Genomic DNA, 16,828 nt, shown 5'->3' on the forward strand with positions numbered 1-16,828 from the left:
GCTTAACTCTGGGCATGAGCATGGGCTGTGTTGTGCCCTGGCCTCCCTCTATCCATCTGCAAGACGAACAGCTCTGGGTCTCTCTTTCTCTGGGCGCCAGCCTGAGCCACATTGAGCCATGCGGAACTGAGCCCTGTGCACAGCGTCAGCAGGGCAGTTATACATTCTACAGATAATAGTGGCCCAGAGCCTAGTAAGAACGCACACAAACAGCTTATATAACAAGTGGAGTATGCGCCTGCATTCTAAACTCACTGAGTCATGCAGGCTTCAATGTCTGCCTGAGCCTAATCTTGACCAAAGAACATCCATATATCTTATAGCTTAATTTTTCTTCAAAGAGTCTGTTATAAAACTAACAATATTTGTCAAATTATCTCCATTCTTTAGGAGAAAAATCAGATATATATCTGTCCCTTCACATGCATGAGTTTGATATTTAAATAATCAAATCTGTATGTAACTTTATAAGTTCTTCTGCAATTGCAACATTCTCTCTGATTTATAATCAAATGTTACCATTGGAATGCTGGCCTAATTTAGAGAAACTTGAGCAGGATAAAGCAATTCTCTAAAATAATACTCTAAAGTAATACTATGAGAAATACAGATAATATTTAATGGTCACATTAATTATAGGCCACTTCAAATATGTTATCTCAGTTTTCACAAATACTTTGAAAGTTATTATTGCCCCTCCTGCTTTAATTGATCAGTAAACCAAGGAACAAAAAGAAATGTTAAATAACTTGCCTCAGCTAGTAAATGGTGGAAACAACATTCAAACCCAAGAATTGTGGCTTCAGAAAGAACCTTCTTAACTAATTATGCTTCATTGCTGCAGTGGAAAGCACATTGGGTCTGGTATTAGACTTAGGTCAATGGTGCTCAAAGTATGGTTTCTGTATCAGCAGTATCTGCAAGATCTGGAAACTTGTTTGAAATGCAGTTTCCTTAGCTTCATCCCAGCCCTACTGAAGCAGGAACTCTAGAGGTGGGGACCCTGCAATCTGTGTTTGAATAAACTCTTTAGGTAATTCAGATGTACTACAGAGTTTGAAAACTATTCATCTATATTCAATACCAGATTCTATTATTTACTTTCTTGAGAATTATAAACAAATCAAATAGTAAACAACTATAAACAAAAATATTTTGAGTGAGATTATTTTTAAAAAGAGACTAATAGGGTTACTCTAATAGGTTTTACTAGTAGTCTCTTTTTAAAAATTGTGGTTGTGAAAATTCTGAAGTACTGGATAAGAATGTTTTATAATGCACAAAGTACTCTTTTTTTTTTTGAGATGGAGTCTTGCTCTGTCACCAAGGCTGGAGTGCAGAGGCACGATCTTGGCTCACTGCAACCTCTGCCTCCTGGGTTCAAGCAATTCTCTTGTCTCAGCCTCCCTAGTAGCTGGGATTACAGGTGCACACCACCACGCTAATTTTTGTATTTTTAGTATAGATGGAATTTCACCATGTTGGCCAGGCTAGTCTGGAACTCCTGACCTCAGGTGATCCGCCTTCCTCAGCCTCTCAGAGTGCTGGGATTACAGGCATGAACCATCATGCCCAGCCCACAAAGTACCCTTAAGATATTACTTGGTATTAATTTATCACAACAGCCTGTGAAGGTGACTGAAAGTTTCATGATAAGTTATGTTTTTAGGAGTATTATAATGTTTAGGAAACTTGTGTGTTAACTTCTTAATCAACAGATTCAAGAGATTAAACTTAATTAGTATATCATTGTAGGTTTCTGTCTAATGAAGCAAGCCTGAAGGTAGTGAGGAGATGGGGTGAGAATGAGTGAGAATAATCTGCCCAGAGTACCTACTTTGGAAGGTGAGCTTAGTAAATAGGGAACCATGAGGAACTGTAGAGTTTTTGGGAGAGGAGGTCAGAAAGAGAATTTGCTGAAATATACTAGGACCAACCTATTTATTTTGGATCTGCCCATTCCTGATGCTTAGGGTCCCATTCCATCTTTTGTACGTGGCTCAGGTAACTCCATCTTCAGTATGAATCAATAGCCCTGAGATTTGAGGTACAGTGCAGGAGAGTGTGGGGCCACTTGTGGATGGCTCCAAGAAGGGGACTCTAGCTCAGGGTAGAACAAGTCCATGTGATAATTTGAGCTCTGAGAAAGCTCCTAGAAGGAAAATAAACAGACATTGAGGCTGGGTAAATCTGTGAAGGCTTCTCTTTCATAACCCTTACTAACATTTAGATGTAACTACAGAGCTCAAAAGAAATGAGGACATGGACACTCTTAGAATTCAGAGGGATAAGGATTTAGGATAGGATATTCTGTATGTGTTTATCTCTTTGTTTCTGTCTGCCTGCCTCTCTGTCTTTCTCTCTCAAACACACACACACAGACACAAATATACACATGCACACACAGACACATATCCTTGAATAACTAAAATAAAGACTGAGTGGGAAAAAAATGGGGTAGTGGCTGAGGAAGAACTTAGAGAGTTGTAGTATAACCCGCTGCCGGGTTCTTCTTTTCTCCCTTCTTCCACAATAGATATTAATGTCAAGAGAATAATTTGGAAATGGTCGGAGAAAATCAACTTGAGAGCATATTATTTTATATTTTACTCAGTTCTTTTCTCCAGTCTGCTAAAGATCTGTCCTCCAAAATCTTTTTCAGTTGCTTGTTCTCATTTAGTTATTAATAGAATGCATATCACTAATGTTATAGAAGGAATAAAGGATCTCCCAATCTTTTCTTTTTTTTGAGTAAAGGTCTTACTCTGTCACCCTGGCTGGAGTGCAGTGACAGGATCTCAGCTCACTGTAGCTTTGACCGCCTTGGGTCAAGCAGTCCTCCCATCCCAGCCTCCCAAGTAGCTGAGACTACAGGCATGCACCACCATGCCCTACATGTTTTTTTGTTTGTTTGTTTTTGTTTTGTTTGTTTTTTTTTACTTTTTGTGGAGTCAGGGTTTTGCCATGTTTCCCAGACTGGTCTTGAACTTGAGCTCTGCTTGAGTGGCTGTATAAATCTGCCCACCTTGGCATCCCAAGGTTCTGGGATTATAGGCATGAGTTACCATGCCCAGCCAAGAATCTCTTAATCTTATAAACAATGTTTTAAATTAATCCAGATGAATCTAGAAAATTGCATTTGATTCATAGGGAACAAAATATATAGATATAGCCTGGTATATTTTTTCTACACATTTATCTTTTAAAGCTTAGAAAACATAGTATATTATTATAGGGGAGTAAGTGTGTAGGAATGTTTCATGAGGAGGTCAAAATACCCTTTTAAAAACTTTTAAATTTTTTCAATAATATAAAATAGAACAAAAGCAAGTCAAAGATTACTTCATATTCAAAATTTGAGCTTGCTTATGAATTCAAATTGGGAAAATGGAGGGAATTATTGTGTTATGCAAGCTAAGATATTATTACTTTCATGGAGCCAATGAACTACTTATTGACTTCAAAAGAAAAAATTGAGACAGTGTCAAATTACTGGTAGATTTAAATGAGTACTTACTTGTCCACTTACGTCTTTGAAAATAAAATTGAGTTTTTTTAGTCTGACATTTTTTTTTTTATAATGTTTTTCCATATGCAATGTCTTGCTACTTCTAGGCCTAATGGAAATTGCAGTGTGTGAGTTTCATATGCCACAGTCTACTTCAGTTTACTCCTTGACTTTCCATACCTTTAAGCCCTAAAAGTAACTGTAAAGTTGGAGTTAAGATATGTTGTTTCTCACATGTTTTTAGAATGATGTCTGCTCATCGTTAGTTGTTCTTGGCATTCTCCATCAGGCTTCATTGTGTTGAATAGAGAGGTTGACTATGCAGAACAGTGTTTTTGTATGTGTAAAACACAGTATTTATGTAGTTGAATATATCAAATATTTTTGTAATTATTTATGGGTCTGTCTCCTCATCTGCTGTCCACTAATTGTGAAAATACATTGGAAAGGCACTGTTACTCATTTCGTTTCATGGAATGGTAAATATATGCTCAGTGATATTTTGTGGCATTTTAAACTGAATATTTCTTTAGTAGAATTCTTTTTTTTAACTTTTATGTAGGTGGGGAAGTTGGAGATTATATGTAATTTAGTTCTTAATTTTTTTTTTTTTTTTTTTTTTTTGAGACGGAGTTTCGCTCTCGTTACCCAGGCTGGAGTGCAATGGTGTGATCTTGGCTCACCGCAACCTCCGCCTCCTGGGTTCAGGCAATTCTCCTGCCTCAGCCTCCTGGGTAGCTGGGATTACAGGCACGCGCCACCGTGCCCAGCTAATTTTTTGTATTTTTAGTAGAGACGGGGTTTCACTTTGTTGACCAGGATGGTCTCGATCTCTTGACCTCGTGATCCACCCGCCTTGGCCTCCCAAAGTGTTGGGATTACAGGCGTGAGCCACCGCGACTGGCCCAAGGCTAGCATTTTATAAAGCATTCCATTAGTAATGAAATGTCATCTTCCAAAGACACAAATAACTTTTTCATGTACTTTGGTCTTGGAAGTTATCAGAAGAAATTTAGTGGTGTAAAAACTATGCAAGAATTTTAGCTTTATTTATTGATACTACAGCTATATGTATAAATGAGATGTAATCATTTTAGCTTTATTTATTGATACTGTATCTATATGTATAAATGAGATGTAATCACCCGCCGGTGAGGGTGCGTGCGTGAGCGTGCGCGTCTCTGCTGTCCCTGTTGCTGCCGGCACTGCATCCATGCCCTCCGCTGCTGCCGCCGCCGCCGCCCGGGGTCTCCAGACTGAGGAGTGCGTCGGCCGCTGCCCGGCAGCGCCGCGGAGCGGGGAGCGGAGCCGGCGGGCTGGTGGACGGGCAGGTCAGAGTGGAGTGGCGCAGTCTCAGCTCACTGCATTCTCCCAGGCCCAAGCAGTCCTCCTGTCTCAGCCTCCCAAATTAGCCTAACATGGCAGACCAGAGACTGTCTACCTCTGGGGAATCGTTGTACCACATTCTTGGGCTGGCCAAGAACGCAACCTCAGATGATGTGAAAAAATCCTTTCGGAAACTTGCGTTGAAATATCACCCCGACAAGAACCCTGACAACCCAGAGGCTGCAGACAAGTTCAAGGAGATCAACAACGCTCACGCCATCCTAACGGACGCCACAAAGAGAAACGTCTACGATAAGTACGGCTCGCTGGGGCTCTACATGGCCGAGCAGTCCGGGGAGGAGAACGTGAACACCTACTTCGGGCTGTCCAGCTGGTGGGCCAAGGCCCTGTTTGTCTTCTGCGGCCTCCTCACGTGCTGCTACTGCTGCTGCTGCCTGTGCTGCTGCTTCAACTGCTGCTGCGGCAAGTGTAAGCCCAAGGCACCTGAGGGCGAGGAGACGGAGCTGGAGGCACAGCTGCAGTCCGACGAGAGGGGAGGGCACTGACACTGTGCCGCGAGTGTTTGTGGTGGCAGCTGGGACTGTTGAGGTGTGAATGTGGACCCTGAGAGGCCACAGACACGCCGATCGTCATACAGCCAGCGTCTGCCACCGAGACCACTCAGCTCACAGCCGACTCCCACCCCAGCTACCACACCGACGGGTTCAACTAAAGCCAGGAGCAGCTGTGGTTAGGGGAGGAGCCAGCGCCGGCCACGCCAACCTTAGAATCATAAACCGTAGTCACAGATGGGAAGGCGGCTTCCTGCCCGCCCTGGCCACGCCCCTCCTGCCTCCACGCCCGCCCAGCGTGGACCCTTGACTCACGAAGTGCGTAGCAGTGTAGCTACGGTTAAAAATAAAATAAAATAAAATAAAATAAAATAAAATAAAATAAAATAAAATTTATCTACCGTTACTTGTTTAGGAATAGGTAAGAAACTCAGATTTAAATGAAAGTCATTTGTTTTATCTTATTTTCTTGCCTAAAGCCAACGGTGATTGACTGCTATAATACGAATTTAGAGGTAACTAAAATCCCAATATTGTTGAGACTACATTACTATATAGTTCTTAGGGATATACATAAAAGCCAGATAAATTTTCACTTGCTTAGTGTATTGTGAAAAGTCTAAAGGGGCTTTTTTTCTCCCTTGAAAATTCTTCATGGGCTTTGAGTTACATCTCAAGGGCTGGGTGATAGTGAGGAGTACACACAGATGTTTTATAGCAGTTACCTCATTGTATACCATATTCTTTCACTGTGTATTTTCCCAGAACAATCTATAGTAGCAGTAGATAAAACGAGGGTAAAGCTTTAATTCTAAGGGCTATTTTAGAAATCCCTGTATAATTTTTGTTGCTGTCACTTCTCCTGGAATGTTATGGTAGGAAAGCTTTCAGATCCCTACTTTGTAATCACAGTTGCTTGTGCTTTTTTCATGCTGTCATGGTTCTTCGTTGAAGATGGGTTTTTTTGTTTGTTTCATTTTTGTTTTTAACATCACTTAGATGAATTTTTCTATGCTTTTAGATTCCTTGAGATGGCACTGTAAGCTATTTATTCTAGAATAAACTGTCATTTTTTTTCAAGAAAGGAAACACAAATATAGCTTTATCTGACAGTAGCATGTATTACATTTTTTCAGAGTTTTAAAAGTTTATAATTTTATAAGAGCTAATTTTGTACTAAATATTACTCTGAGTGTTAATTCCTTTTTACAGTAAATTATCCTACTAAAATGCTAATTAAATATTTCTTTTACAGAAGATTAATTTTCATTTTGTTCCTTTTTTCTCATTTATTTTCAGGTTATTATATTAAAAAGAAAAGGAAAACCCTCACAGATTTCTAAAAGAATATAGTGAAAAATATCTAGACAACATATTTATTTCTGCTAAACTCTGATTCCTGGAAATTTGTAGAAGAGAAGAATTGTAGTCAGCGCATTGTAACATTCATGATTATTAGCATCAATATCACATAGGAGAAAGACAGTAATTTTTTTAAATGGCTAGAAAAGTAGATATCTATCCTTCATGTATATAAGTGACACATTGAGTTGTAAAAAATTTATTTTTTAGAGTTAAATATGTTCTGGAGATTTTAAATTTATAGAAGAAAAAGATTGTCATATTCCTAGCACTAAGAAATAAGAACAGATCAATTTGTGCCAAGGAAAGAGCAATGTGAAAAGCTTAAGGACATTATTTCCTCTTTCTGTGGAAACCCAAAGTTGGCAAATTATCCATTATTTTTCTTACAATGAAATAAGAATAATAATAAAAAGAAAAAATACTGTATGCAACTCCCTGTGATAAATGCTTTATGTAAATTGTCTCATCTAATATTCTCCAAAGCACATGACATTATTACTATTGCTCTTTTGCAGCTGAGGAATTCGGTTTGAAGGGATTTATGTCATTAAGAAATAAGAAATGGGATGTGGAATGGGTTGCATGGGGCCCAGTCAATGGGACTATAGAATCTGAGGTGTTAACTCTGAAGATGTGGATTTTCGTAGTAGAGGAGACAGTAACATCAACATTTCTTTTCACTTTTTCTATCTCAGAATTTCTGCTTTCCGCTCTGCTTCTCTTCCCTACAGATAAATATTTTCTACTAGTGATATTATAATAGCAGATTCCTTTTCTAATCTAAAAGTTAGGAACAGCTAAAGCTATGCTACTTAGATTCCATAGCACAAAATGCATGTATATTTGTTTTCCTTATAAAATATTTACTAACAAAGCTGATTACATTATATAGTAAATTGGGCTCTTGAACAAAGTTTTAAAGGAATTCCACCACTGGACTGTACTAACCTGAATTTATTTTATGGCATCCTACTTCTAGTGTAGAGCTTCTCCCTTTATTAGAAACATGCTATTGCTCTGGCAGGTTCCTATTCAGTGTTTGGAACCAATGTGAGATTTTTTGTTTGTTTGTTTGTTTTATTATACTTTAAGTTCTAGGGTACATGTGCCAATCTTGCAGGATTGTTACATAGGTATACACATGCCATGGTGATCTGCTGCCTCCATCCTCCCATCACCTACATTAGGTATTTCTCCTAATGTTATCCCTCTCCAATCTCCCCACACCCTGCTATCCCTCCCCTAGCACCCCCACCCACCAACAGACCAGGAAACCATCATTCTCAGCAAACTGACAGAAGAACACAAAACCAAACACCAAATGATCGCACTCATAAATGGGTGTTGAACAGTAAGAACACATGGACACTGGAAGGGAAACAATGTGAAATTTTTAAGAGCAATTTCTTAAAGGTGATTTGTAGTTGCTCACTGAAATACTATTAACTAAAGTAGTATTAACCTAATTGTACTATAAAATTCTTAGGCTGCTTAATTCAAATCAGAGTGACTCTTGTTTGTCCTGGGCTCTTATAACTCCATCAGCATCAGTTGAATAGAAGTGTGTTTGTGTCCATTTTAGTGGAGAGAATTTCTATCTGGATCTCATGGGGAAAAACTCAAGGTTGAGGCAGTTGTTCTGTGCCTTGATCCCTTTGACATTTGTTCAGTTTTCTAAAGAACTAAGAATTACATGAGCATTGATCTGTATCACTTGCTATTGATAATCCTGGATTATTTGATTTTTTTCATGAATTAAAAAACAAATATGTGGAGTAAAGGCTGATTTCAGTATTACCTGTTTGATTGCAGAGATTTATATTTCCTCATTTTTAAGTTTAGAAAAATAAATTCAGCTTTAAAGAATAAAATTTTTCCTTGTATTTGCTGGGTGTATTTTTTCAAAAAGAACTTGTAATGTTTTTAGATGAGGTTGGTAAACATGTACTTTGAAATAATATACACAGAAAATTATATCTGTTTTTAGTTCTAAAGTTGCTGTCATTTACAAGGGCATATATTTCCAAACACAAATAATAAAAAGTGTTTATATTCAAAGCTATTAAATTCTGTAACAGTCTTCTTTGTCTACCCAGTAGTTACCTAATTTCCATCCAAAATTATGGTTCTAGCAATGTATGATAATCAGATTATTAACATTAGAAATAAAAAATGAAGAAATTGATTGGAATGAGTCATGTTCCCTATAATAAAAGCTTGACAAAAGATGGATTCTGCCTACTAATATAAATGGCCTAGCTAAATGAGCAAACAACTTTCTCTTCTTAAAACAAGTAGAAAATATATAAGGAATAAATAATATAGAATAAGATAAAAGTAAGCTAAAAATAAAACTATATAATGGTGAAATAAAATTAGCAAGAATCTAAGGCACAAATAAAACTAGATTATTTAACTGTACTTTTCATAGTACTGTAAAACTTAAGCTATTCATTAATTTCTTTATATTTTTAACACTGTATATTTATTAAATAACAACTAGTGTCAAGAACTCTAGTCATATGCCTACAAAGATGAAGATATGTTCTTTCCTTATAAAGGGAAAATAACTTTTATTAAGTCCTTTTTGCTATATATTTATATATATATATATAGTTTTACTTAGTCTTTAAAAGTGAATTTGATGATATTTCAAAATATAATTTATGTATACTGTGTGATGCTGAAGCTAGTGGTACAATTATCCCATCACCCAGGTAGTAAGCATAATACCCAATAGGTAATTTTTCAGCTTTTCCCCACTGCTTCTCTTCTTTCTATAGGATTTTCCAGTATCTGTTCTTCCCATCTTTATGTCCGTGTGTATTCAGTGTTTACCCCTCACTTACAAGTGAGAATGTGTGGTATAAAGTTTTCTGTTCCTTGTTAATTCACTTAGATAATGGCCTCCAGTTGTATCCAAGGACACAATTTAGTTCTTTTCATGACTGTGTAGTATTCCATGGTGTAAATGGAACATACTTTCTTTATGCAGTCTACTGGTTGATGGCACTTAGTTTGATTCTATGTCTTTGCTATTGTGAATAATACTGCAATAAACATAAAAATGCATGTGTCTTCTTAGTAGAAAAAATATTTTTCTATTAATGAGAATGTTGGGTTGAATGATAGTTTTGTTTAAAGTTATTTGAAAAATTGCTAAATGGCTTTCAATAGTGGCTGGACTAATTTACATTCCCACAAACAGTGAGTAAGTGTTCCTTTTTCTCTGCATTGTACCAGCATCTATTGTTTTTTGACTTTTTAATAATAGTCATTTTGACCAGTGTGAGACGGTAATTCCTTGTTGGTTTTGATTTGAATTTCTCTGATGACTAATAATGTTAAGCATGTTTCATACGTGTGTTGGCCACTTGTATGTCTTCTTTTCAGAGGTAACTTTTCATATCTTTTGTCCACTTTTTAATGAGATTACTGATTCAATTTCAGAATGTATTGGTCTATTAACATTTTTACTTTCTTCGTGGTTTGACCTTGGAAAGTATCTTTCTCTATATTTGATTGAGTGTTGAGTTTAACTTCAGAATTTCTTTGTTAGTTTTCTGCCTCAATAATCTGCCTAATGCTGTCACTGGAGGTATTGAACAGCTATCACCGTATGTCTGTCTAGGTCAAGAATAATTTATTTTATGAATCTGAGTGTACCAATGTTGCATACATAATATTTAGGATAATTAAATTCCATTGAATTGAACCTTTTTTAAAGTAATGTTGTTCTTTTTCCTTGATTGTTTTGGTAAAGCCTGTTTTGTTTCACTCAAGAATAGTAACTCCTGCTGTTTTTTTTTATTTTCTGTTTGCATGGTAGATGTTTCTCCACCTCTTTACTTCTAGCCTGTGTCTGTCATTATATGTGAGATAGGTCTGTTGAAGATAGCAGACTGTTGGGTCTTGTATTGTTATCCAGCTTGCCACTTTATTCCTTTTAAGTGGGGCATTAGACCATTTACATTCAGTTTTAGTATTGATATGAAAGCTTTGGATCCTGTCATATTCTTAGGTGGTTGTTTTACAGACTTTATTTTGTAGTTGCTTTATAGTGTCTGTGTGCTATGTGCTTAAGTGTGTTTGTGGGAGCAGTTACAATTCATTTCTGTGTTTATCACTCTCTTAAAGACCTTTTATAAGGCTAATCTAGTGGTAGCAAATATCCTCTCTGATTACTTGTCCAAAAATGATCTTCTCCTTCACCCATAAAGCTTAGTTTAGCATGATATAAAATTCTTGGTTGAACTTTTTTTTTTTTTTTTCATAAGAATGGTGAATATAGACCCCCAACCTCTTTTGTCTTGTGAGGTTTCTGCTGAGAGGTCTGCTGCAAGCCTGATGGGACTCACATTGTGAGTGCCCTGACCCATCTCTCTAGCTGTCTTTTAAGATTTTTTTTTTCTTTTGTATTGACCTTGATTACTCTGTGCCTTGGGGATGGTCATATTGTATAGTATCTTGCAGAAATTCTCTGAATTTCTTGAATTTGCATGTCAACAACTCTAGGGAGAGTGGAAAATTTTTTGTGTACTACATTCTCACATATGTTTTCTCATTCTCCCTCCTACTCTCTCAGGATTCAATGAATAATGGGATTTGTTTCTTTGTATGAAATCCCATATTTCTCAGAGGTTTTGTTCATTAAATTTAAAAAAAGCTGACTGTTGATTTAGAGAACAGGTCTTCAAGCTCTGAGATTCTCTCCTCAGCTTGGTCTGTTCTGGGGTTGATGTTTTGGACTGTGTTATTAAGTTCTTGCAGTGAAATTTTCAGTTCCAGACATTCAATTTGTTTTTTTCTTAAAATGACTATTTCATCTATCAGCTCTCAGATCGTTTTACTGAATTACTTGGATTGGCTTCCAACTTTCTCCTAAATCACAGTGAACTTTCTTGGCATCCAGATATGCCATTTCAGTTCTTTCAAACTGGTTAAGAACCATTACCATAGAGCTAGTGTGCTCATTTGTAAGTAAGGAGACACTCTGATTTTTAAATTGCCATAGTTCTTGTACTGATTCTTTCTCATCTGAGTAGGCTGTCGTTCCTTTCATCGTGGTGTAAATTGAATGTATTCAATTGGCTTCATTTCTTTGTACTTTCAGAGGGCCAATGCTTGGTATAGGATCTTTGTTTGTGGGTAGATTTTTGCCCTAGTTTTCACAGACCATGAATGATGGCAGAATATTTTTGGTATTGTGATTTGGGCTGCTATCCTGTAAATTGTGCTTAAGAGTAATGGCCATTACACAGGCCCTTACTCAGCCAAAGGGGCCTTTTGTGTTTCAGAATGTTCGTGGCAGCACTCTGGTAGAGTGGGGAGATAGACCCCCTTTACCAAGTCTGCTCCTAGGCCTTGGAGAAGCCCCCTTCAATAACTGGCATCAAGCCAGCAAGAGTGCCCAGACAGGGGCTTTGGGAGGGTTTGGTGGGCAAGGGAGTCTGCAAAACACATGTGCCCCAGTCCTGCAGGAAATTCTACCCTGCTTTCTGTTGGCCCTGTGGCCAGCTCAAGTTAGAGCTGCACAGAGGAAGATGGGGGATGTTAGGGATGTGCACCTATGGCTTTGTTCTGTTGCAGCCTCCCCATGCATCAGACCCCTTTGGGCTCCACATAGACTGAAGCTGTCTTTGCCTAGTCTCCAGGCAGATTTCCCTGCCAGTTCAAATGTCTGTGGAGGTTGTGGGATCTCCTGTAGCTAGGATCCTGGAGGTCTGTAAGGAGAGTGGGCTGCCGTGCTATCCCTTCACTCACCTCTTCCCTAGGAGCTTTTCAGGGCCGGAAACTACCCTTGGCATTTGGCAACCTTGCACAAGGTTCCCAACTTTCTCCCTCGTCATTCTTGGTGCCTGCTTCGCCTCTCTATGAACTCTTGGTATTTTCTTTTCAAATATCTGTTCAAAGTATGTTGGTTTACGTGATATTTTGATCTCTTGGTGGGAGTGGCACTTTTTGCCTGTATCTCATCAGCCACCTTCTCCTCCTATTTACTTATTTCTTGAGATGGAGTTTTGCAATGCTGCCCAGACTGGTCTTGAATGTCTTGACTCAAGCAGTCCTCCCACCTCAGCCTCCTGAGTAACTGGGACTATAGGCATATGCCACCAGACCCAACCATAGTGTTTTAATAGCTAACTCTAAAACAGTAAGGGAGACTTAACTCATTTCACATGAGAGAGATTTGATGAGGCTATTGATGATGCTTTCTTATATAGCATTCTTTCAGATTTGGTGCTCTGTTTTGAAAAGATTTTGTTTTAAACTTTGCAATAATAGCCAACAAAGGGAATCTAAACTTCTTGGCATATTCCTGTTGTTCATGGACAATCTCTAGAGTTTAAGGTCCTTTAACTCCTTTTGCATTATTACAAACCTGTATATGATGCCATGTTGTACATTTTCTTGGACAAACAGAACTCTTAAGTTGGCCATAGTAATTTCTTGCCTACTTATCAAATGGAACATTAAAATAAAATCTTAAAATGTGGTAAAAATGAATTGGCATTTCTGAGATTTCAACTTTTCAGTATTATATTTTGAGGTAGAACTTTTCTATCCTATTTCCTGTACTCATATAAAAATAAGGCTGCCAATTCAAAGGAATTTGAGCTTGGACTTTCACCTGTTTTGCTGGTAATTAATGATAGATTTGAAGTAGTTTATCCCTGACATTTGAATAGTTCTTTTTCTGAATTAGTGTACAGTCTAGTTTCATGAAACATGATGACACTCAACATACATGGGAATCGAATACTAGTTCTGCCCATTAACTAATCACATTTTGTGATTAGTTAATAGTATGAATAATATATAACATATAAGGTATTTAACCTATTTATAAATGAAGGTTTTAGAAATCTATAAGATATTTTACTCAATTATGATTAGTTAATACTGAAAGTATACAGTAAAATGTTTAACCTACATAAAAACCCCTACATATTATAAACCTATAATAGTATTTGATCATTTTGATTCAAATAGTATTATAAAGTGTATTTGCATGCAAAAATGAACATTTTAATTTCATAATTTGGTCTGTATAAGGAGACAAATATATGAATGTGCTATAAGAAAGATTAAAAGAGAAGAGGGACTGCTAGAATAAATTGAGAGAAGATACTTCTGATTGAGAGAGGAAAAATATGAGTGACTAATCAAAAGAAGTAGAATCCTGAGCTCAGGAAATCCTCTTGCCTTGGTGTCTGAAAGTGCTAGAATTATGCCTGGCCCAGAGTTTGAGACTAGCTTGGGCAACATGGTGAAACCCTGTCTCTACTAAAATACAAAAAATTAGCCAGGCATGGCAGCATGTGCCTGTAGTCCCAGCTACTTGGGAGGCTGAGGGAGAAGAATCAGTTGAACCTGGAAGGTGGAGGTTGATGTGACAGAGTGCAAATTTGTCTCAAAAAAATAAAAAATAAAAAAAGGATCCCAGTGGCAAAGGCTTCTGCAGATCTGCTGCTTTGTGACTCTCCAGTGTAGTTGTTTAAAATGGGGCCTAGTCTGCCTAAGATCACCAGATCTCTCCTAGAGGTTAACAAGTTCAGTAATAGCAACCTCTTATAGAAGCAGCACAGCCAGGACCAGAACTGAAAAAAAGGGGAAGAATTAACTAGCAGAAGGCTGAAAGGGAATTATTTGGTACTTCACAGATTCAACCATGCATTGGAAAAAAGCAGTGAATGGCCCCAAATTTTCCCATTGTTGTCCTGTGGAGCAATAAAAAGAGAACACTTGCAGAAGAGGGAAATGAACATTTTTGTGATTGAAACTGTATAAAGGCTGCTCATGTAATGTTTAATGTAGATTTTGCTGTATAGTATATTTATTGGTTTAATCTCTATACATCACTTTTGGTAAGACTACTTGTCTTCTGTTTCAGATATTCCCATCTCTGTTGAAAGTCAGACATCGAAGGGCATTGTTAGAGAGAGAAAACCCCCTATACAAATTGTCTGAAGGGAATTTTTGAAAGAAGATATTGGCTATTATTCTGTATATGTTTTTAACAAAGTAGGTTTGGACGTATCCAAACTTTTCTTCTCTCTCTCTCTCGACTCCCCTTCCCTGCCTCTCTCCTTTTTATCTGCTTTTGAATAAGTTACTAAAAAATAAAATACGTTATTAAACCAAAATGTAGCTAAAAATTAAAAATTAATTAAAAGAGACTAAATTTTTCTTATAGGTCAGAATTGTCACTATGATATTGCTACTCTCAGTGTGCTTATATTAGTGAACTTTAACTCTACTTAATGAACTGTAGAGCTTTGTAACTCTTAATTCTCTGAGGATTTTATCTAGAGACGGTTAGGAATTAGGACCAACTTCTGTGACAGCCAATAAAAACACTCAACTTCCTGAAATTCTTATATTAGTTGAGGAAGAATAATTGCACAGATATAATTTTATGCATAAAACACTTTTTCCTATTTAGGTATAATATAGTAAAGCCTTAAATATTTGAAAAACAATTGACCCTATGGCTTTATTTATTGTTTTCATTGGTACATGAATATTTTATTTTGTTATTCTTGTGGGGCAAAATCCCATGATGATCACCCATATTTGTAGAGAAAATTGTCTCCTTTCCCTCCAAACATCATAATAGCTATAGAAAAGTGGTTTTAACCAATAGAAATAAACCAGTAGAACAAAGTCAATGTAGTTATGTTTATGATTAAGTGTGTTTAAATGTGATTAAATGTGTTTCTATGCTCCTTGTTTCATTAGTTTTTCATCTAGGAATTGAAATGTAAGGAATTGTCCAAATTAAGAGGGAATAAAAATATTTTCTGTAAAATGATTGCTAAAGAAACAGAATATGGCAGAAATAAAATGTTTTCAAATTGTAGGAGGTTGGCACTATAAAATGAACAGATTAGAGTGGGGCCACTATGATCATAGACACCAAGAGTCTAACTCGAACTCTGTCATATATTTACTTGGTAAAACTAGAAAAATTACTTAGCCCCTCAATCTCTTCACTCATTTACCTATGTGGAAAGGTGACGCCACATGTGAGAAATGCTTTGGCGATCAGAAGATACTTCAAACAAGTTAACTGTTTTCTCTTAATGAAATGGTTTATATCCTATAGGAAGAATCAGCTTGATGTGTAAATTTTCAGGATGATGGTTGTTTTTATTTAAAAAAGACACATTTAGATATAAAGTAATATATAGTTTAAAAGGAGACACATACATTGGAACATATAAATAATTTTCACTGACATTTTCAATAGAAGCAGCAACATTGTCATTATTAGACTCTGTCTTAGACGACTGTGAACTCCATTAATATTAATATGTAAAATAAATGTAATTAAAAATTATTATTACAAAATTGGCTACGCTTCAGAAATAACATCAGATTAAAGAGGTATTCTTGTGAAATATAATTTTGCTATCACTGTACATAATATTTAGAAATGTTTGTTGGAGATTGGCAAATTAATCACTAAGGAATTACAGAGATAATCGACTTTATTAAATACCTTATTTTGTTTACTGGAATCTGTTGTACATTCCTTTAGTTTGCAGATGGTTTTAATTTGTAATGGTTTCAATAAAAAGAATTGAGATGTTTAGTTATAAACCAAGTAATGAACAATATAGTTCTAGAAAATTTATGGCTTGTCCTAAGAAATAAATGGGATCTGGAAATTTTAATATTCTAAATATCAAATATATCAAACTAGTTTCAGAATGTGAAGGGTTTGTTTATGATTTTGGATATATTTGGAAGATAATTACGGATTTCTATCAAGCTATACTGTGACTCAAAAGCTTGGATTAAAAATATATATATAGGCATTGATTCTAGAGCCTGTGAGCATAAATAGGTCTGAAATTATCAAAGCTCATTGCTTTTTGTGAATGCATCTTGCACATAGATTACTTAGAAATCTTGGTGAAAGTGAAACAAAACAAGAGACTGTATTTCTGCTTTTCCTAAATTTGTGTGCTAATTAAACTTGAAATTGATAAATATAGTAAATAAGGCAGGGCAGTTTCAATCACAGATACTTTATGAATTAATATTTTTA

The 16,828-nt window shown here is 36.5% G+C and overlaps 1 protein-coding gene and 1 non-coding gene across 3 annotated transcripts in view; both read left to right on the forward strand.

The window, feature by feature from the left end:
• LOC105718789 (uncharacterized) overlaps positions 1–16,828 on the forward strand; it is a 929,644-nt gene that overhangs the window by 48,823 nt on the left and 863,993 nt on the right. The window lies entirely within an intron of this gene.
• On the forward strand, positions 4,927–5,600 carry LOC105718792 (dnaJ homolog subfamily C member 5-like). The gene is made up of 2 exons (XM_012454617.2): positions 4,927–5,386; positions 5,461–5,600. The coding sequence occupies exons 1-2, from the start codon at positions 4,927–4,929 to the stop codon at positions 5,565–5,567; spliced, it is 567 nt and encodes a 188-aa protein (XP_012310040.1). The 3' UTR covers positions 5,568–5,600.

The sequence above is a fragment of the Aotus nancymaae genome, unplaced genomic scaffold (assembly GCF_030222135.1).
Source record: "Aotus nancymaae isolate 86718 unplaced genomic scaffold, 86718_ANA_hifiasm-v0.15.2.pri h1tg000003l, whole genome shotgun sequence".
NCBI lineage: Eukaryota > Metazoa > Chordata > Mammalia > Primates > Aotidae > Aotus > Aotus nancymaae.